Below are 23405 nucleotides of genomic sequence, written 5' to 3' on the forward strand. Positions count from 1 at the left end.
CGGATTTGCTCTCTTAAACGCCGCATAACACTCAAATAATATTCCTTATTTACCGTTTGACCTTCCGGCAAGAATTCCGAGTGCACAACACCGCGATAGTCAAAGAAAACAGTCAACATGACTTTGACTTTTGAACGACTTTGGCGTGGTTTTTTCGGTTTCGGTTCAGTTGGAAGGCACCACTCCGAAGCTTGTTGACTAGTTTGCATGTCAAACTCGTAAACCCACGTCTCGTCACCAGTAACAATGCGTTTCATGAATGTTGGGTCGGAATTGACTCGTTCTAGCATGTCCTCAGCGACTCTCATGCGATTGAGTTTTTGAAAAAAATTCAGGTCTTTTGGGACTAGCCGAGCGGCAACATGTTTCACACCCAAATTATTAGTTAAAATGGTACGGATCGACTCGTGAGATACAGAAAGTTCGGTGGCTATCTCTCTCAAAGTTGAATGAGGATTTTCAGTCACTATTTCCTTCACTTTTGCGATGTTAACTTCAGTTGCAGACGTTGATGGCCTACCAGAGCGAGGCAAATCTTCCATCACATCTCGACCGCTTTTGAACGCTTTGTACCACTCATAAGCACGAGTTTTTGATAAAGTCGATTCACCGTAAGCCTTCTGTAACATTTTCAGTGACTCCGAACACGATATTCCATTGGCAATGCAAAATTTAAGACAAACTCTTTGTTCGATGTTTTTATCCATTATGAAATTAGCAATACACACTAGATATGATATAACTAAAAATAGCACTGTATTTAATGTAAACAACAGATGCAACTCAAACTCCGCGCCAAAATGGAAAACAGTTGTGCCAATCTAACAACAACAAAAAAAACAAAAATTTGAATTTGGAACCATAAATAAATAATCCATTCCCGATACTTTTCTGACTGAATGTATTTATGAAAAGTGATCAGGGATCGTAACAAGTGACAAGATATGGTCTCTGCCTACCACTCCGGGAAGAAGTATGATTTTCATGTACCTACAGTTCATCAAAAAGTCATTGACTTGATTGTATAACCGGAAAAATTTAATTCACTTATTATTCAAATTTATTTCCCACAGGAACGAACCTCTGCAAATAGAGTCATCAATTTGAACCCGCCTACCCTTACTGTGTAGGTGGCTCTCTAAGGCGCTTCAAATACATCGGCTTTGCTGGGTCATTGCAGCCTGAAATACTGTGCTTATTTTTATGCGAAATAATCAAAGTTAGCTGTTTTACAAATACCACTTGTAATAATGAATGTTACTTAGTTAGGATTTTTTTTTCCATTTCCCGATTTGTACAGTCAGTACACAGACGATTTGAAAATTAAGAAAAATATTAATTCAGTTAAAAGAGACATTAATTTAATTTAACTTTTTATGTAGATATTATAGCCGTTACTATTGGGGATGTATACGCGAGGGGCCTCGTTTAACAAATTGATGACAAGGCCACAATATTTTGTTAGATATTTCTTGCTGACTAACGATCTTACCCATATCACATATACCTATATAAAACTCATCATGCTTCGCAACAGACAAGCTAATAAATATAGGCCATATTTGTGCGATCAAAAAATACAGGTTGTTTAATTTAGTGTGACAATAAATTCAATAGACGCGGGGACTCACTACACCCATAAAGCACCACCAAACACTTTGTATCACCAATATTTATAGCGCTAAACCGATACTTTATAAATAAATCATCAGCAGTTGAGCTATAATTAGGCCAAACTTATCTCTGTGCACTCTAAATACAGGCCGTATCATCTAGTGTGACAATGCGTTCAATAAAGGTCGGATTCACTGCACCCGCTCTACCAAACAGTTTGTATCGCCAATATTTATGGCTCCTATAAATACCAGCGGGGAGACGCTCGCCACACTGTCCTCGTATTTTCCGATTAGTTGCACTGCACTCGTGTTGGCAAGGATGGAAGAATTAATTGAAGGTCTTTGATAACAAAATGGAAGTTATTAAAGTATTTATACTCGTATAAATTAAGTATCTGGTTCAGGCATGTTTGGTTTTGTTGCATTATATTTTCCTTTAATTTCCAGACTAAATCACCAGATCAACCTTTGAAATATACCTACGAGAACTAGAGTATACTTGTGGCTTCGCCCGCGTTCATTGATAATTTTTGTTCCCGTAAGGACTCCTCTTTTAGTGCACTTTAAACTACAAAAGGACCCTATATAGGTATGAAATATCAAATGTCTAGACTCCAGAGGTTATGTCTATAGGCTATGTGTTGATACGTCAGCCAGTCAGTGCATTAATTGTATATTAAGATGTTAACGAATTACTTAGGTACTGCTAAAACACATGCGTTAAAAATCAATACGATTGATCAAAGAAAACCGCTTATTCTGGCCCGACCTTAGGGATAAGAAAAATTTATAAATAGGCTATCCTAATATTCTGAAACAAAACATGTTATTCATAAAAAAAATGCACTACTATAATAATTTGTACCTGTAGGAAGACATGCAGTATGGCGTGCGGGTCGCCGCCGCCAAGCCGGGCTGCGCGCGCGCCGGCCAGCAGCACGCGCATGCAGAACGGCGCGGCGAAGCAGAGGCGTCGCTCCCACGGAGACCACGCGCGCATCGCCTGTAAAATACCATCATATTAAAAACGACTCAACATAATATCTGGTCAGAACTCTGCCCGCAGCTTTTCTTACTTTCACTTCCGTAGGAATTCCCGAAAAGAAGAGCCTTTTGTTACTTTTGGAGGGTCTAGTCAAACTCTGTGCAAAATTTTTGAGTTTAGTGAGTAGAAACAAAATATTTCCTCTTTATAATAAGAATTACATGTTAAAACCACCACAAAATATGCCGTCCCCACCCCCCATCTCCAGGCCCTCTGGGGAGGAGGTAAGTCAGGTAATTACTTAGCCTTAATGATTCAAATATTATGGCAACGAAAACAAACTAAGGTCAATAAATGTTGCATTAGGTGTAAGAGTTTATTCCTTCGGTTGTCTTTTCCAACTTCTACGGGAAAGAGACAGAGTGATCCTATTCTTAAAAAAATAATTTAAAAGAATATATCTCAAATGATATGTTTGTATAAACGGATAGTAATTCTAAGTTGCGAAGGAACAAGCTAGTGGTAATATATACGTCCTTACATTCAGAAAGTCGCAATGGTCAGTGTAAACTGTAAAAGCTCATGGCTCAACGACTGCGCCGTGTTAAGCTGATCCAGTAAAAGCTTCGAGCTTTTAAGCTTTCATTTTAGTGTAACTTGATACGACAAGAGTATTGGTATCACAGGTTAAATAAAGTGTCTATTAGACAGAAATTGAACTTATTTCGATATATATACATAGACCATGTTACTGTAAATATATTACCAATAAAAATATATATAAATATATTTATTTAAAGAAAATTATGCAGGAAAATGTTTCTAAAACTTTATCTTTAAAACAAAACTAACTACAAATAAATTACATACATATGCAAACATATCAACCCTTACGGGGATAGTCCTATAATTCTCAAACAGACTTGAAGACTACGTTTGCCTAAATAGTTAAAATGATGGAATTTAGATAGTGACAAGTCTTAGCCAATCTGTTAAAATTACCTTTTGTCCCTTACCTTATATAGGCCAAGTAGGCTGCCGAGGCAGTAGACAGCGAGCGCAGTGTACCGCAGCAGCGCCGGCGCACAGTACACGGTCGCCGTCACCATCGGAATCGCTCCTGTTGACAAAATATAAATTAGTGTACTTAGTGTCGGAGGCCGTTAAGCCTAACTTTAGTTTAAAAGTAGGGATCAGGATAATCTGCACCTGAATGTACATTAGAAAGGCCACAAGTTCACACATTTTATTTGTAACTTCCCAAAAGAAATGTACCAACCTGATGGAGTAGAAATAAACTGCCAATGTGGTTATCTTATGAAGCTCGCGCATTTATATTTGTGAAGAAATTGGCCAAGTATTAAATTCGCGAAACATTTTGTCACTAGTTTACTTGGCCAACATGGAAGAATAAATAGGCTTCTAAAGAAATACCTGGTACTTGTTTTAGAAACAAACCCATATGGTCTTGATTAGGTTTTAAAAGATATTTAATTATGTAATTTATCTTTTTTTTTAAATTACAATAATGCCAACATGTGTCTCATCATTAGTCAAATATCCAAAAGTAGTCGCTCTTAATGGTGTTCAGCACGATACGAATCAAACTTGGGGCATTAGTGATATTAGCCTGCCAATATGCCTACACAAATAAAGGTGATAAATAAGATTTTAATGATCCTTTCCCGACCTACCGAGCTCTAGTTCAGTTAGCGTGTAATAAGTGGTATTTTATAGAATTATTTTAAAATAATACAACCCATCTTCCCGAGGGAATTTCCACTTATTGTTTATTTATTATTACCGCCACATTTTGTGTCCCTTACGGGGTTAGCAGAGCCAATATCTTCAAAAAGATTGAAGGCGGCATTCCGCTTGCTCTGTGAGAGGTTGTTAGCCCATCGCCTACAAGAGGAATCCCAAGTTTATAATCCTATCCCTTAGTTGCCTTTTACAACATCCATGGGAAAGATATGGAGTGATTCGATTCTTTAGTGCCGAAAACCATACGGCATTTCTGCTATAACTCGAAGATAGTGAAAAAGATTACATTGTTTTAGAGTTATTACGTTAAAATAACTTTACTTCTGTAGAATACAGTCAATACAGCACCTATCTTTCTTATACCTACTAAACCTTTCCAATATGCACATACATAGTTTATACCTAGTGAAGAATGGCCAGGCTATCGCCAGGCAAGCCCGACCACCTTATAAATAAACCAAAGAACCTTTCTGATATATTTTTAGGTCAGATAAAAAGGGGTTAGTTCTTTATGTACATGTTGAATGCATGAGGTTAAGTGGATTTATTTGGCTCATCATAAATCTGATAAAGCCTCCGCTTGCTATCCCTACTCAGACGTCACATTTAGAGTTTACTACCGTCCGCCCGTGTCTTTGCCTGTAAATTGTAGCCCATTTTAATCCAAACCGGTACAGTTGCTTTTGCGTGAAAGAGTAAAAAGCGTGGTATAAAACTGAACGTCGCCTTCAAGTATTTAAAGATTGTTGGGTTTATCTAACATATATCAGTATAGGTTTATGTTTATTTATTGATCTTTGTATTTATTTAAACAAAAAATATTTTAATGAAAAAGATTTTTTTATCCGAAGGTGGCTTTTGGTATGGTTGTTCCTCGGAAAATGTAGGGATTTGTGTGCCTAGCATAATCTGAAATTCGCACGTAAATGGGAAATAAATAGGTTTACGTGGGCTGAGTTGCGGGCATAATACAAACATACAAACAAACATGTGGTTACGTCTATATCCCTTGTGGGGTAGAGCCAACAGTCTTGTAAAGACTGATAGGCCACGTTCAGCTATTTGGCTTAATGATAGTATTGAGATTCAAATAGTGACAGGTTGCTAGCCCATCGCCTAAAAAATATCCTAAGTTTGTAAGTCTATCCCTTAGTCGCCTTTTACGACATTCATGGGAAAGAGATGGATCCTATTCTTTTTTGTATTGGTGCCGGGAACCACACGGCACATTTCACACATCTAAATATGTCTTCTGGTAATAATTTAGCTGTGACTCCACGTTTCTGTCTGGCCCTACCCTCTCAACAAGAATAGATCTCGCGCCTTGTAAAGCCTACCTCATATAGAACGATTTTTGTATTTCTCAGGAACTAAACAAACTTAAAATTATTTATATCAAGAATCTGCCTACTAATCTGCCTACGTTTAGTATAATTGATTAAATAAATAATGTAAAATTGTTATTTACACAATTTTATCAAAACAAGATAATAATATCAATAATAAACTATAAAACATCGAAATGGCGAAAACTTAAAAAAATAAAACGTTTTTTTTTTAGTGAATGTGTTACTTTACAATTTTGTTGCAAATTCCGAGGAACCAGCAGTATTCTTTCTTAAAAAAAATCAATAAAGAATTACTTCATTTTGTAGGGCGTGGGTGTGACTGCATTGGGCTGTGGAGACACCTTAACTGAGCTATTTTTCCTACTAACCTTTGACTTGGGCCGGGCTAATATCGGGCCGAATTCGAGTCATTTATAGGGCTAAATGACAGGGCGGCAACTCTTTGCAATAATCAAAAAGTGGATGATATACCTACGTGACTGTTAATCAGACAAATTAATACAGGAATAGAAATGTATAGGTACTGTGGATGCTTGTACTTTATGTGATAACATATTCATATTAGTATCTTAATTTAAAATAAGCATAAAAAAGTAAATTAGGTCATAATCGGTCTGTCTTCTGCGTCCGGTTAGCAATTATTGCAATCCCAAAATGATGTAGTATGCGTGTGTAGTGTGTAAACGGTTTGGTAGAAGAAAGCCTAATCCCGTATTGGATCGTATGATTACCCATCCAGTTGCCTGAATGTGTACAAGTCACGATGATTTCCCTCACCGTAAGAGCATCGGTTAGTGTTCAAACTAACTGAAGTGAAATAACAGACAGAATAATATTATAAAAAAAATGAATTACTTAAAGTAAACTTAAATAATTATATCGTGTCCTTCGAGTTGCTAACATGATTGTGCACATTGTTTGTTAGCAATGCGTATATTAGATTCCTTGAAACCAGCACAGTCATGTATGCTGTTGTACGACCTTTCACTGGCCTGCCGCAGCGCCGCGCCTGCCTCGGTCTGTTCCAAGTTCCGAAACACAAATTGACAGCGTGATTGCTTCCCCCAGCATATCGATCACTATTAGATTCTATCTACAATAATCAACCTTGGATAGCTGTTTTTGATGTAGGAACACTCCCCACTGTTCCTAAATCAAATATGTTTCCCGGTAGATTAGCACCTCTCCATCTCATTTCTATGTCCTAACGTCGTAAAAGGCGACTACGGGGAAAAATCGTAGCTTGTGCCAGCTGCTTCTCTTCTAGTGCAGACTGTGCCTAATAGTCATTCAAGGCGAAGGCAAATTAACTAGCTTCCAACTTAATATAGGCTAGCAACCTGTAACTATTTGAATATAATCCCATCATTAAGCTATACAACTAAAGGCGGCCTTTTAATCTTTTCCAGATTGTTAGATCTGTCTACCCCAAAAGGGATAAAGACGTGATTATATGTTGGTATGAACAGTGGGGTTCATCAAAGTTACATTTACAAAGGTGTACACGGTAAGAGCTACTCGGTTGAATCACAGCAGAAGTATGTCTCAATAGAACGCTAATAAAAGCCGATGACCACTTATCTCTAGAAAGCCCTCAACTTCATTCGCTCATCCCTTCATCATACCTTTTTTTTTAAGACGACTCATAAGTACTTTCTTGACAGGTTTCTTGTATTAGTACATACCTTTTTTATAATCAAAGTTCACAGCAAATGCACCCATTTTAAGTAGACGTAATATGGGTCAAGTAGCGCGATAAAATAAACTGAAAATTACGGGTCCGCAGAAAAACAACCGTTCTCATTTTCATTGAATCAAAGCTTACTCTTTTGGCAAAGTTAAATGAAAAGTGCTTGGAAGTTGCCAACAACAACTGCTCCAATTTCTCGCCCTCCCACTTACGAGTTAAAGTACCTAATGTACTTATTGTTCGTAAGAATACACCTAGTCGTAACTTTGTAAGTTTATACTCTTATAAACTGGTATAAATTCATTATAAACTGTGATTAGGGTGGCTGCCGACCGCGATAACAGGCTATCAGCTCGGCCTAGCCTCATGGGGAGACCAGTAATAACTACGTGATTTATACCAATCTAGCACAGTTTGTGTATATTTACACAGTCCGCATATATTTATAGTAAAGATTAAGTATGAGAAGCGACATATGTGTGTAGTTTAAATATTTATTATTTCCAAATCGGTCGGTTGAGAAATAATTCACTTTAAGCTTCAGAGACGGTAAAAGATAATCCTTTAATACTGAATAACTACCAGCTGCCTCACTTTTGTTACATATTACACTATTATTCTGTTTCGAGAACTCTAAATTAACTGTAAATATTTCATGATTCGAGGTCATAATAATCTTCTCTGGCGCTTTGTTTTTAGGAGCTTACTGAAAATCTTATAGAGGGAATTTTAAAATAATTACCACACAATATAATAGGTACGGCACAGGTCATTGAAATTTGAACAATGCAATCCAGACGAAGCTGAGTTCTGTTTACTAAATCTCATTCGTTTTCCACCATTTCTTTATTTTATTTTATTAGCTCATAAAATGTACTTTTGAAATCATGTCAACTATAACCTCATAGTAACATGAATTTTTTGAGGAAGCTGAAGAAAGTGATTTCATCCAGCTTTGATTAAAGATAACATATGATCATAATACTCCTTTAAACGTCAGATATGCATTTTATTTCCATTCACTCACTTTAGACCCCGATTGCAGTACTTAATCATTGTCTTTCTTCATTACAGCCATAGCTATAGCTCGTTAAAGTACAGTTTCGTGTCAACGCGAGTATTATTCGGATCCATACTTTATCTGCTTATGATGCCTTTGAATTCAGTGGTAGAGCATTTCAAAAATGCTAAAAGCGGCAGGTCGCTCAAAGCGCTACGAGTGTTCCCTTTTAATAAGGTGACCCAGTTCCCAGTCGGCCTACTGACATTTGTGGTGCAAGAGTGACGTTCTGCTCCCAGACTAGAGTCCCCGACTAGCTCTCATAGACAAAACAGGAATATTTTCTAGTCGCTTCGACTTGAATGCCCTCATGTCTTATTGCTTTGATATGAGATATGAGCTTCTTAGCGTGACGCCAAGGCTTGTAAAATGGGCGATTCTTGCTCACGCCTCTTTCCCGGAGAGCTAGGCTTACGATACGTCTTTCAACTTGTCGTGATCAATTGTTGCATGATGATGTTTTTCAAATACCAATTACATATTATCTATCCATATTTAAGACTAGCTACCGCCCTGTCATTACATTTAGAAGAATATGAACAATCGCACTTATCCCAATCGGGATTTCTTTCAGTCAACCAAAATTAAGAGAAAAATTCATAATCAAAGAGGCAGCGCACATAAAAAGCATTAAGAATGCGTTACAATTTCCAATTAATTACATAAATAAAGTATATACAGAGTTAGTTCTCAATGTTAGATGCATCAGAACATATGTACGTTTTATACGTGTAACGAAACATAATTACGACCGCCATGGCGCAGTAGATGAGATGCTTGATAGGCGACGTTTAGGTATTCAGTTCGATTTCCAGTGCAGGCAAATTTTCTTTTGACAAATATTTCAAGGCATGTTAAGTTAAGCAGAAATAGAAATAAAGATTATTACATTATAGTAAGTTGTACAGCAAGAGGTAGGTAAAGGTAAGCTATAACTTTACCTTTTTCAAAATTATTTCAAGCAAGCGAAATTTTGTTCTGAGGACAGAAAAAAGGTACCTATATAACGTACAAGTTAGCACGTGTAATCAAACATTTTATAATTTAAATTCGTGACTTCAACAGTCTGATGTCATTACTCCCAGCTCACAACTCGAAGTTATAAAACTCTCATTAGGTATTGTAGGGATAAAAACAAAATAAATGGGAGCGGAGGCTGTGATCGACAGCGGGCGATGCCCCGAACCTGCTGGGGCTGACCGCCGTGACAAATGATGAGGTGACTTTTGCGCCCTTGCGACGAGAAATTACATTTCTAGTTCTGTGACCACGAACATTTACGATCTATAACTCTTTTTGATCTATTAATATCATCAATCTCTTCGTTTAAGCACCACGAAGAGATTGATGAATGTGGTAGCAAAAATTTAGAATTTTCAAGGATCGTGGCAAGTGGAAAGATGTGAGGTCTTTGTATACGTCTTCGGAAAGACGCTGGACCACGTGTTATATAATATTTATACAGGTTCAGTCGCCTGCAGAGAAACTTGACCAGCAAGGGTTTGTTTTTAAGAATTTGTATGGTTTTCTGTAGGATGACTGTAAATTTTTTAAAGTATCCTAAGTACTTTTTATTTTCAATAAATTCATTTGTATTTATGTCAAAAATAAATTCTTTTCATTTCAGTGTTTCATCGGTTTTCACTAAATTCACATTGAATACCGCAAATTTGCCTAAGATTATACATGTGCATGTGTGATTGTGCATCTCATATTCAGATAGAACATTGCAGGTTATTTTTTTCAGTGGTTAAAATCACAGATTACCTTAATAAATCTTATCTAAAAGCGTAATATGCCAACGCTAGATACGTACAAACAGTTGTTAATTCAAGCAAACAAACCCGCGGCAATCCCGTTTTGATAACAATAAGCAAACAACAACTACCTACAACGTGTTTTCCTGGATGTTACCACAAAGGCCGTACTAATGCAATATTATTTTTCTTCAAACATTTGCCGGGAATCCAATCCGGCTGAAACGGAAGAAACACATTTTCATCAGTTTGGTCAATATTTACCTCGAACTAAGTGATTGCTTATGGGATAAAATAAACTTAGCTAATATGTTCTTTTTAAGAAGATTCGTATCATTACTGTACATAGCGATCTTCATGCATGAGTCATATCGATCAAAGTTAGATATGTATTTTATTATTCTCTTTCCACTGGTTGTCGAAAAGAAATCGCTATAAGCAATAAGACCGCCTATGCATTGTTTGTAATTTTAGACAGAGCCAATAGTTAATGTTGTGTTGGTTAGATTTGTTCTGCAATGAAAAATGTCGTATTTGCAAAACGTATCACTATCCCATCACCAGCCATGGCTCCACCAACATTCAAAGCCTAATCATGGAAAGAGTGCCCTGTTCTCGCGTTTGCTCTTTAACAGTGCACCCTATCTTGACTCCCTATAAAACCTTTATAGTGGCTTTTAGTTCTGTAGCACTTAACCCCTATTTAGGAGGGCTTACGATACAGGTAACGGTTCGTGTAGCCATGCCACCGCCGAATGATCGCCTTTATCTGTTAATATAAAGACCATTCTTGGTTTTAAAATAAAAATTCTAAACACCATCCTGGTTTCTTAGATTTCGTTCGTTGCCTCTCTCGAAGCCGCTCCGAATGTTATATACCAGACCAGCCACGAGAGGTTCAACATTATCTAGAAGATTCCTACATGCTACCACGGTGAAAATAGTAAAACGTACCCTTTGAATAACAATCTACAGTTTTTTATTTCGTTGAGGTATCGCCAAACATCGAAATAAAACTGCATTAGTAAGATCATTTATGTAGTTTCATACAGATAGACGATGACAATGAACTTGCACCTTTAATATTGTAATTATATAATATACCTAATTAGCAATACGTATGAACAGAGAAAAAAAAAGCAGTAAAATAGGCATGTGAATTCTTTATTAAAAATGCTTCCAGCACAATACGCGCGTTCTTTACACTTTCAGTAAAACACAACAAAGGAGGCTGAAATACACCGGCAACGGTTCGCGCCGTAAAATGAAATAATTTTCACTTACTTTGCTCTGAAACATTTTATTGCAGACGTGGCCTCTAAAGGGTTGGAGTTATACCCGTGATGACGGTTGGTCTGTAGACGAAATTTTAAGATGGTACTTATTTTGGTTTAAAGTATAAAAGCAAAGTCGCTTAAACCAATATTGATAACAGGATTACACACATAGCTTCACAAATGAAATATGCACCACATAGTCTGCATCTATTTCATTTGTGTGTGTCTACCTAAATGGATTATTTAGTTACAATTTTTTTTATCACAGCTACTAAATCTATTATTTAACTTCTTAATTAGAATTCCAATATTAAACTTTATTCTTTGGATAAAAATAAGCCAGACCTGGATTACATCTGACCCTGTCAAGGATTTGTTAATTAGGTAATGCGAACCCTCGGGTCGGCTTTCGGTTAAGTAATTTTCTATTAAGATGCTTTTAGTGAATGAGAGATGGGATCTTTCTCTTGAAGTTTTACATATGGTACCATTAACAGGATCAATGAATGAGACGCCTAAAGTCAAGTTCTATTTACGAGCAGAACACATCCAATTAGGGAATTCAATGAAACCATCGTCACGGAGTGGCGGTTCCATTCAAATTTACGAAATTCAAAAGATCTTTACAATATCTAACTATATTATAACTAATGTACCATACGATAAAAATATCTCTATGTAATAGTACTACTTGACATGTCTGCCTTTGAGGACTGGATTACAATAATCAACTATTAGAAACGACAAATATATTAGCATGTAAAAAAATTTTTTTAACAATGCCTATAAATATGTCGTCACTTATTATTTTTAATAACAAAAAAGGCTGAATATAGCTACATTAGACAAACTCTGGATCATTGAATAAATTTAATCGCAGCTCAACAAATGTGTAACATTTTTGTCAAGTTGTTCATAAAACATAATTTAACGAAATGCGTTTAATTTTAATACCAATTTAAAGTAAATATGAAGTTCGTTTAGTAGTAAATTTAATTCAATTTATCGTTTACCTCCCACAAATCCAGTAAAATATTTGTATTTAAATAACAATAGGCTTATATTATGTGTTTAATCTAGATAATTAACACAGTATTACATGTTGCCGTCAGTTAGCCGCCGGCTATACCCGGTGTCCGCTACAATCGGCCAGCCAGGCTGAAAATCCAATTTGCTAAGCTGACAACGATGCTGCTGTGTAAACATTATGCTAGTTACGAGGGTTTAATAAACATACAACTATACAAGGTTAATATATTAATATGTGTTTGTTTGCTGAATGTAACACATCTCAGCTCTAAGATTTGATTGTAGTTACAACAAGAATAAAAATATATATTTAAATTAAAGAAGAAAAAAAAATAGAATTATCATCATGTCAGTCATTAGTCTTTAAGCTCTACCGAATAAACAGAACCTACAGTCTCGGAAAGATTGAAAGGTAACATTAAGCTGTATGGCTTAATGATGGAATTGAAATTTAAATAGAGATAGGTTGCTAGCCCATCGCCTAAAAGAAGAATCCCAAGTTTATAAGTCTTTTCCTTCGTCTTCGTCAATATTTATATATTCATATCGATTTCAAAGTATCGCAAGTTCATAAACTAAGATTTATAAATAGACATATCATCACCTGTTTTATCTGCAGCAACTGTACATGTTCAACTATTCAATGTTTCGAAGAAATTTGGTAATTGAAGAAATCAATTCGTCGTGTTCGCAAACTGGCATCCTTTAGAAAAGGTTCAGCCTACGAAGCCCAATCAACGGACGAATGACTCACTCAACTTCGGGAAATTAGAAATTGGCATGACTGATTGAATTTACTTACGAAGCTACACATGACTACATGATCATATAGCTGTCGGCGTTGGTTTGAAGTTAAGTTTAGTTCATGTTTGATGTATGCTTGTGATACATGATTTAACATGATGTGTGTATTATCAGGGATCGAAAAGTTTTCTAAATTGATTAATTGCTTTACAGGATCAGAAATCTAATTAATATGAAAGTACCTACAAATTGATCAAACCTTCAAAATGTTGGTCGCATTGCCTCTTTGTGTTTCATTATATATTTTGTGCTGTGTGTGTGTGCTTTAATTTTAAATTAATTTTAGTTGGCTTTTTCTCCCCGAAAAACAGGCAAATAGAGCTTCTATTCATAAACTGCGCAATGTAATAACTTTAAGCCATAAAAGTTTCCTAGCTTCAGATTGGAACAGTTGGGCGAAGTTCAGGGTTGCACGTGAATCGATGGTGAAGTTAGCGTGCAACCTTCATGCTATCTCGCGATCTGCCGCAGATATGCACCGACCTCCCCGGCCACAATGTTGAACGTAATCACTGCATTTTGCTTTCATGGCCTCTTTACTTTAAGAACAAGCGCGAAAGTTTTGAAAATTTAAATGCGAATTGAGTAAAAATGTTTTTGCACTTTAAGTTACTGAGATAAGTTCATACTTTTGTGGTCGATATATATTGGTTGTTAAATACCTGTTAAACACTTGGCCAATAATGATAAATAAAAAAAACATTATGTGATATCCACATTCCGTTTAGTGTTTGTATTTGAATTAAAAGGCACGCGAAGGGTACTGGAGTAGCTTTAAGCATTATAAAAACATTTGAATCTGTAAATTTTAACCATGGGCTATCTTCATCAAATTCCTACCAGATTCGTCAACGGCTGATTGTTCTAAGATAAACTTACCTATACTCTGGCTGACCCAAATACCCAGCATGTCGAGCTGCAGCAGCCTATGGTACAGCACCTCCCCGCGGTCATGGTTCATGAACAGGTGGTAGAGGAAGGAGCCGCACCAGGGCGCCAGGGCCCCGAGGAGGTGGCACAGGCACAGGAACCACGAGCGGCCGCCGCTGCCCCACGGCAGCAGGCCAGGCAGGACTGCCATCATGTATACGAGGGATACACCTGAAACAATGGTTTTTGCTGTTGTAATGACAGATTTAGTTCAGAATGAAGAGACATACATAACGGCTCTATAAGCAACCGAGGACCCCAGTAGTTCCATTCCCGCGCAAATAGTAAAAGTCAATAATAGAAAAAGCTTTAAACTTGGAATTTTTCCTACTAGCGTTTGGCGGAGCAACAGCAACTGTCCAGAATCGTTTTCCTAATTCCAACAGCCATCCAGCTAAAGGTGGCCTTTCAGTCTTTTCGAGACTATTGGCACTGTCTACTCCGTAAGAGACAAAGATGTGAAATGTAATGTTAGTATTATTTGCTTAAATCAGAAGTATTGATAAAGTAGCTTATTCACAATAGAAAATAAATTCCGCGCAAAACGGCCCTACGTGACCGGTATTCTAACCTAGAAATGCTAGAATGATAGGGCATTGCAGAAGTAAAGGGGAATCCACTTTAAATTCAGCGGGAAGCGCTCAATGGCTGAAAATATTTGAACGCGTTTCATGCCGTGCGGGATCCCCAACTGTTATGAAGGCATTCCGGCTTCAGCGTAAAATATTGCACGCGATAAGTTATTTCTGTATACTTAGGAATATTTGTGTGTAACTATGACTAGTATTTTATGACAAAATAGTTCAGACGCTTACGGGCTAATTTTTGCACTTGTACTCTAAATCGATAAAGTTCTACGCTCTCATACTTCTTGTGGGATAGAGGTAAAAATTCCAGCACGTAAGTTGACCTGTGCCGTGTGCTTTTTACATAGACAAATATAGAGACGTGACGTATCTGAATATACATAGGTAAGCTTATATTTTGAGTAATATTGTACCGCTTTTAACTAGGATATCCAGATGATTTACATATGTAATTCTAAATAATTTTTAAATTATTCCTATCATAGTTCCCAGCAAGCCCAAAAATGTTTTACTATCGCGTATTTGTATCGATAATTATTTGTGTAGATAGAGACAAAAACAAATAAGACAAGGAAAAAAACGTGGAAGTTTTCGATTGCGTCTCCACATTAATCTGTGTCCATTACTCAACCCAATCCATCATTGTTAAGCAGAATTAAAAATTGTGCTCATATTTATGGGCGCTAAAATATTTCACGTAAATGTGGTGTGAATGAATTGAGAAGGGTGCCCGAAATGTATAGAGCTTTAAGTAGGTGTGTTTGTAAATTGCACGCAACACAAGCACGCAAGTTTGTCGTGCCGCTGTTGCTACGACGGAACACGGGTTTGTGTTTTTATATAGATATCTTCACATGTATAGTACTTTGTATTATATTTATATATTTTTAAAGATGTCTTCTTCCTCCAAGGCCTCTATGGCAAGGTAGCTCATCCTTTGGAAAATGTAGAGATACAAAAATATTTCAATTGTAAGTAACAATAATGATTAAAAGTCTTGCTTACAAATATGATGAAAGAAAATTTGCGTAAATAGAAATACCTAAGTGAAAGTATATTCCAGCAATTCTGGGTATTTCGCACAATTTGTCGACGTCAGCCAAATTAAACTTTCCTTTGGCTGCCGGAAATAATGAATTCAAATTGCATTCACGGCGAGAAATGAGTCATAAAGCTTAATTTTGCCCGAAATAGGCCAGCTTCCATCAATAGGCATAAATAAAAGCCCTTTTGGATGTGTGGATTTCGCCATTTTAATTGGAATATTATTTTTCCGATTCGCATGATTTTCGTTATACGCCATGTATCAAACACAGGGCACCGTTTAATTACTACCTAAAGAAAACCACAGTTTCATATCATTTTACACGCACTAAAGTAAAATATACTCTTTGCCAAAACTAGTTTTTGAAAATAATAAAAATGGCTTCAATTTCTCATTAAAGGTAACTAACCATTCAGGTAAAATAAGGAGAGGGTCGATTTACATATAGCTTGCACATCTACATAATATTACATAAAATAATTATATAGTGTAAATTTGGTTCTCGAAAATTTTATTTTTTAAACTGTTTATTAGTGAAGCCCTTTAATTAGCTCTTAAAAGTATATTTTATAAGCTAATGATTGTAAAACTTGCTGTTGGTGATCCAACTGTATAAAATAAAATAAATAAATAGCGCATAAAAGCTTCCTAACACTAGCTATTTAATTTTCGCCATAAAATCTTTCGTGAGAGCTTAGCATTATGGTGATTTGGTGAATTACACGTGATCTTATTAGTCAACAGGTTACACGTGTTGACTTTTGTTTCGTTAATTTCATGCTTAATTGCACGATTGCTTAATGACAAAATGGCGTAACTATATGCTTTATGTGACAAAATATCAAACATGATTTCGCAGGAAATAAGCACATTAAATTAGAGCAACATCTTTTGCTTACAACACTCCCTAAGATCCAAGAATTTCACAAGTTAGTAACGGGCCCAATCTCAAAAGAACTGAACGTCTCAATAGAAATTATTCGCTCTATCTACCCTACAAGGAATAAAAACGTGATATCTACGTATATATAATTTCCATGTCCGCTAGCTATTTTATCACAGATCTTTAGCGAATACTTACTGTCTCAAAGTCCCAAGAGACATCTGTGTCGCGACATCTCTCGTGTTTCAGACTAATGGAATTAGCGTGGCTTCAGTTTATTCTAATTGTTGCAGAGTGATGTATGTGGCTTGATGGTCGCCGTTAGCGAATAGTAAAGAAAAACCTCGACAAGCGACCACTAATAAAAGTCTGAAAATTGAGAGCGGGCCGCAAAAAATAAAAGCCAGCCAGAGAGAAAAAATGTAACCTTTAACGTACGATAACGTTACTTTTTTACAGAGTCATAAATTCATATATCTAAAATTGTTACTTAAGCAAACGAACTGTCATGAAGATTGATGAATGTGAAAGAAGCAAAAGGAGTAAGTATGAAGAAATCATGGTTACTGAAAAGATGCGGTCGTTGCTTACCCCTCCGAGACGCCTTTCTTAAGGTTAGGTAGAGACTGTTGCACTGATTATTTGTTTATTTGTACATTTTTTACGTCGAATTTGGATTGATTGAACAATAAAAATTGAGGAACAATATTTGTTTCATCGTTATATACACGATATAATTTATTATATATTTATTATATGCCGTATGGCTCCCGGCACCAAGAAAAAAAAGAGTAAGAACACCCCGTCTCATTCCCATTGATATCGTAAAAAGCGACTATGGGCTATCCCATAATCCTATGGTTATGAACTTGGGATTCTTCTTTTAGGCGATGGGCTAGCAACCTGCCACTTTTTTGAATTTCAATTCTATCATTAAGCCAAACAGCTGAACGTGGCACTATCAGTCTTTTGAAGACTGTTGGCTCTGTTCAAAAATTCAAAAATTCAAAAAATACAAATTTTACCCCGCAAGGGATATAGTATGTTATTTATTACATAAATGGCGAATTTAAGTAGAAAATTGCAGAAATGGTTTAATTATTAATTCACTATTTAGAAGGATAAGTTATTTTCCCCTGACAATGAAGCAGGCTTTACTATCAAATCGGTGCGTCCAAATAGTCTCCCCTCAGAATGTGTATCGATTGGAGTGACCGTGACACCGCAGATTAGGACTGCAACCTGACACCAGTAAATTATACGCTGAGCATGTATCGAACATCGCTGTACATTGGGCAGATGGTAAAGTATACAATTTATCTTATTTTTATACTATCGATGTCGAAAGTAATTTAATGAAAGACTAGAACAAACAAACTAAACATGCACGATGCTTTAAATTTGTCAGTTACAACTTTTATTATTCAAACCGATGCACGAATAGTTCAAGCCAACTCCAGTAGAAGAAATTACTACAAAAAAAAATGGTATCTATCAGATTAACTAGACTATACAAAATTCTTATGAATTTTATTTGCATAAAATTGATATTTATGCGTAGTATATGATTTCAAAAGCAAGAGTGGAAATGCCTATATCGCTATCATGAAAATGCAACAGACTTACATAGAGATAAATAAATTTATTGAATTATTAATTAATTTTATTGATTTAATAAAGAATTGAAAAACTTAGAAAGTTTGTGATGGTATCTAAAAATAAAACATCTTTCAGTGTGACGTCGGCGATCCCACAGCCCCTTGTGTATCAGCCGCGCCCAGGAAGCGACGAACCTAAAAGCGGCGGGATCAAACGCCTACTCTCAGAGTCGCACCGCCGCCGCCGCCGGGGAGCCTTGGGGTCGCGTACTTGTCAGTGATATAAAAACATTGCTATAAAAATAAATATGGGACGAAAATGTTTAATGCAGAATTTTTCTTTTTTGCTGATTGCGACCTTTCAGTCTTTCCAAATCTGGCTACTCGCTACGCTACTCTACCCTGTAAGAGATAAAGGCGTTATTATATGTGTGTCTATGTGATTTATATATCGCCAGATTTAAACAAACATTAGAATTAGAAAAGATTGTTAGCTTTGTTTTAATGAATAAACTTAAAAATCACTAGAAAATTTTGATCAAATTAGACCTTCTTAAGTAACATTACGCTAGTTTTCATCCTGGAAATTCCTGAAAATATATATATTATTTACATAGGCAAATATGTACTAAACACAAAGACATCAAAAATGAAATAATAAAAGCTTTAATTACCTATAAAGGTGTGTTGTTTCTAACTTATTCATGGTGTAGACAGAAGTTCAGGACGTTAAACATAGACCACAAGTCTTGCAATAGGGATGTACTAGACATTATACTTCACTTGTATAGAGTAGGCAAACGATGAATATTAAAACTAAGTCATATATAATTTTTTTCTAAAAGTACTTTCTATTTGTCTTATATGAAATGGTAGAATACTTTTTCTAGAATTTTCTACAAAAAAAATTGAAACCTTGTTACTTTTGAAGATCTAGTCTTTCTCTGTGTTAAATTTCATTAAAATCAACTAGTTTATAAGTTTATTCATGACAAATAAAACTGCAAAATTTTAAAAAAAAATTCTGATTTTTATAAGTATAGGTTATATGCTTAACTGGTCACAGGTATGTTCCCTAGAAAATTTTAAACGTTTAATACAAAACCACGTTATGAGGAAACGAATAAGCACAGTAATTCAGACTGCAACGACCCAGCGAAGCCGATGTATTTGAGGCGCTTTAGAGAGCCGCAATAAGGGCGGGCGGGATCAAATTGATGACTCTATTTACTAAAGTGAACTTCTTCAATTTAACATACAAACATATTATAATCATGTCTTTATTCCTTACAAGGTAGACTGAACAGTCACGTTCAGTAGTATAGCTTCATGATGGAATTGAGATTCAAATAGGGACAGCCTAGGTTAAATTTTGACAAAAATATCAAAATTTCTTTCTAAAATTTTAATTTATTTTAGAAATCAGTTCTTTCAAAGTTTAATTTATCGAACATCTTTCTCGCTATTTTAATACTGGCCAGCTTGCTACTTTAATATTCGACTTGTTCAAACAGCTATTGCGGTAATAATTATCGGATGAAAATTTAAACGATGTGGATCGATGCCGGGCGCATGTGGTGCAATATAAATGCATAGGCGACGAGTCGGTCGCGATGTCTATCAAAAAAGTAAATAAATTAGCCATGTATACTAACTATTTTAATAATCCATGGTAGTCTTTGTAGTACATACATTCATATGAGGCAAATATATCGCTACACAAATACGTAAAAAGTATGTATGCAAACTTGGTAAGACAACAGACTGCACCGTTTGAGGTTGCATTTTTATTAATAAGTGGCTTTTTGTACAAAAGTCTGTTATAAAGTTAGGCATCGCTTTCGCGTTAATTTCCGAAAAAAATTATGCAGAACTATCTAAATGGCGAATTGTAATGAAATCTGTTGGGTGGTTTCGTCTGTGATCTGTCTGTTTCATATAGATGTGTCAGTTAATTTTGCATTTTATATACACAGAAGATTTATTGCCTCCTGTTCCACATGTCTTCAGAATAAAATCAAATTTAGGGTTGTATAAAAGTAAGGTATAATGTTATGTATCATGAACCTGAAGCTTTATTTATCCCTCATATCTTTACAAGTAAAGCAGAAAAAAAGGGATTGACTATCACAGCCTAAAATAAAAGATTTACTTTAACCTGTCGTAGGTGTAACTCATAAATAACGATAGGGTAACGTGTATATATCGATATTTCCAGGAAAGCTGATATGAAAAATTTAATATAAAAAGAGAAACGTGTCTGCACTGACCTACTTCTCTTACCATGCAGCAAGTTTAAAAGGACACGTGTGGAATATAAATATTCTCGTAGGTATTGCGCGGGGTTTCGTTGCATTCATACATTTATTTGCTGTTTTTATTGCCCTCGGTTACGTTCTCCGTGGAGAGAAAAGAGCGAGACACCCTCGTTTTATTTTCAATTTAAAAAATACTAAACCGTCGAAAAAACGATGGCCGTATTCAAGAGATTTTGCCAAGAGATTGGCAATATATTAGACACTAATACGAGTATATTATATGTATGTAGATTATTATATATATCTACAGTACAGTAACGAATAAGTATATGTTAAATTGCATTGCAGAATTCCATTTATCATTCTGCTGGAACAGTTGCAACATATTCCTGCCACCGCTAAATGACAACGCCACTATCTAAATGGGACTACGACTACTTTCAAACTTTCCGCTTTAGATATTAAACTTGAATATGCTCCAGGCATCCGTTTTATTCCCTTTTGTGCAATATGTGTATTACTTGGTTTTTATAACGTAAAGTTGGGCCAAACTTTAACCATTTGAGAATATTAAAGTACCCAACTGTTACATTTTTAAATATTCCATAGGCCGTATTAAAATTTGACGAAACTCGAACTCGTATTGCTAAAAATACATTTGTAGTATCTCCTTTTTGTATTTTCATGGATAAATCATGATATATGTTTTTCTATAAACAATAGAAAACAAGACGTTTGGGAGTCTACTGAGAACTAGGACAAAATGACTTTGCCACGTTTTAATTCTAATTCTAATTGATTTAGGTATATTCTCTTCTTGATTTTTTTCATTCATACTTAATTTGGATTTGTGTATCATTTTAAAAAAAATCATACTCTTTACCTAAACCCATGTTTGTTTGATTATAAAGCAATATCCTTAATAGGAAGGGTTTCCATGTATGATGTATTCATAGTTATTTTATAAACAGAACTACAAATCTCACGAGTGCGGCGCTCCTGCCAATACCTTTTAATAAATAAATGAATAGAAGATATTCCTGTAGCCTGTGGCCAAAGCTTCGAAGCCAAAGGAATCGGAGGGAGGTCCAACCTCGTTTTAATTAATGCTAGTAGCGTTTACGCAAAGTTTATTGCGGCCGCTTTGTTTGTTGAGGACTGACGAGGGAACATATTCAGGGCATGGTTGCACGTACTATACATATACATTGTATGTAACTATATGTTCGCATTAATCATCATATTATTTATGACTACTCCTGTTTGCCTGTGTAATATTAATTTTGAGTAGCATTTTAAATTTTGCATTTAAATGTACATTAGATCTTTTTAAAGTAAAAGGGATCATTTTATGAAAGTTTCCGTTTGCAACTTTGCTTACACATTATTTGTAGCCTTTTTTATTATTCTCATAATAGTAAGTAATATAATAGTAAGTAAGTATAAGTTATAATATATTAGTGTTTTGATTATTGCATAAGAAGTAAAAAATTGCACCCTTACATATTTAATGATCTCCTTTATGTCTATTTCATAAAGTAGAAAATATTTGATACCCATTTGTATCCACATTACAGCCTTAATTAATGAGATGAGGAATTAATACACCAAATCCTTAAAGTAATAATGCAGTAAGCTTCCAGTTTTAGAAGAAGGGTTAGCTAAGCTAACATCAAATACCATGTTAACAGATTACTGTTAAACTAAGAGGCTTTTACATTCATTCATAATTCAATTCCATCGGCTATCGAAGGGCGCACTTAACATCATCGTGAATTATGTAAGATCGCATATCCGGTTACTCCACTTGCAACTTTAAGTCATGGTAACTGTATCTAAGTTGCAATAAAGTTAGGTAGCTTAGTTTAGTATTACTAGGTATGTTAGGGCTGAAATATAAGTTTTTTTTATTTAAATGTTTTGTATAATATAAACAATTGGTGATTACAATGTGTTAGGAAGACTCGGCTTGCTGATATCCGTCAGTGATACCGAATCAGTACCGCAGTTCCGAGTAGTTATCTTAAAAGTGCCGGTGGACTTTATAATCCCTAATATTCGTAAGAAGGCATATATATTCATAAGAAAAAAAAAGAAAGTATTAACGAATATCATATGTTGTGTTGCCCTGGACCTGGCTACGACAAATAAAGTCCTGGAAATCATTATGCTACTTAGTGGACAGTGTATGATTACCTACGCATGGGCATGCGAAAAAGAAACAGCCCACAGGTAATGGGAAGGGATTGACGAAAAGAAAGAAAACATTGTTTAAATATATCTTCTTATTTGCCGAAATGTTGCCTATAAATTTTTTAGTAATTCATTAAAAATTTCTGATGAGTTCCTCGTTAAGCCACCAAGGTAGAAGGAATAACAAAATGTCAGTTGGCAACCCTAGAACATGGGCTATTTCGGAAAACTCTGCAAGTCTTGACGTGTGACATATCACGACACGCCTATCATATTTTGTGTCGGAAAACTTTCTATAACTCGTAAGTAAACATCGGAAAACGAGGCAGTTAAATATTTAAACTCAAAGTGTATTTATACTTCAAGTCAAAGTGGTAATAAATATAGTATAAAACTTTAATTGGCAGAAATAACTACCGTAGGTATATCTTGATGAAACTTATTTAATTTAGCAAACAAAATCTTGTCTGGGGAGAGTTGAAAGTATCAATTTATGGGGTTTATTTCAAAATGACTAGAATCTTATTATGTAAAATTGTAAGATATGGTAATAAATAAGACATCAACGATACTGTGGCTT

The 23405-nt window shown here is 35.5% G+C and overlaps 1 protein-coding gene across 1 annotated transcript in view; it reads right to left on the reverse strand.

Moving 5' to 3' along the window:
- Positions 1 to 23405, reverse strand: part of LOC106136503 (progestin and adipoQ receptor family member 4) — a 46398-nt gene that overhangs the window by 9099 nt on the left and 13894 nt on the right. Inside the window, exons 2-4 of the mRNA XM_060946321.1 lie at positions 14211 to 14432; positions 3618 to 3721; positions 2482 to 2619 (exon numbers count right to left, since the gene is read on the reverse strand). Of these exons, the coding sequence (XP_060802304.1) occupies positions 2482 to 2619; positions 3618 to 3721; positions 14211 to 14432 (464 nt within the window). The remainder of the gene's footprint in view (positions 1 to 2481; positions 2620 to 3617; positions 3722 to 14210; positions 14433 to 23405) is intronic.

The sequence above is a fragment of the Amyelois transitella genome, chromosome 10 (genome assembly GCF_032362555.1).
Source record: "Amyelois transitella isolate CPQ chromosome 10, ilAmyTran1.1, whole genome shotgun sequence".
NCBI lineage: Eukaryota > Metazoa > Arthropoda > Insecta > Lepidoptera > Pyralidae > Amyelois > Amyelois transitella.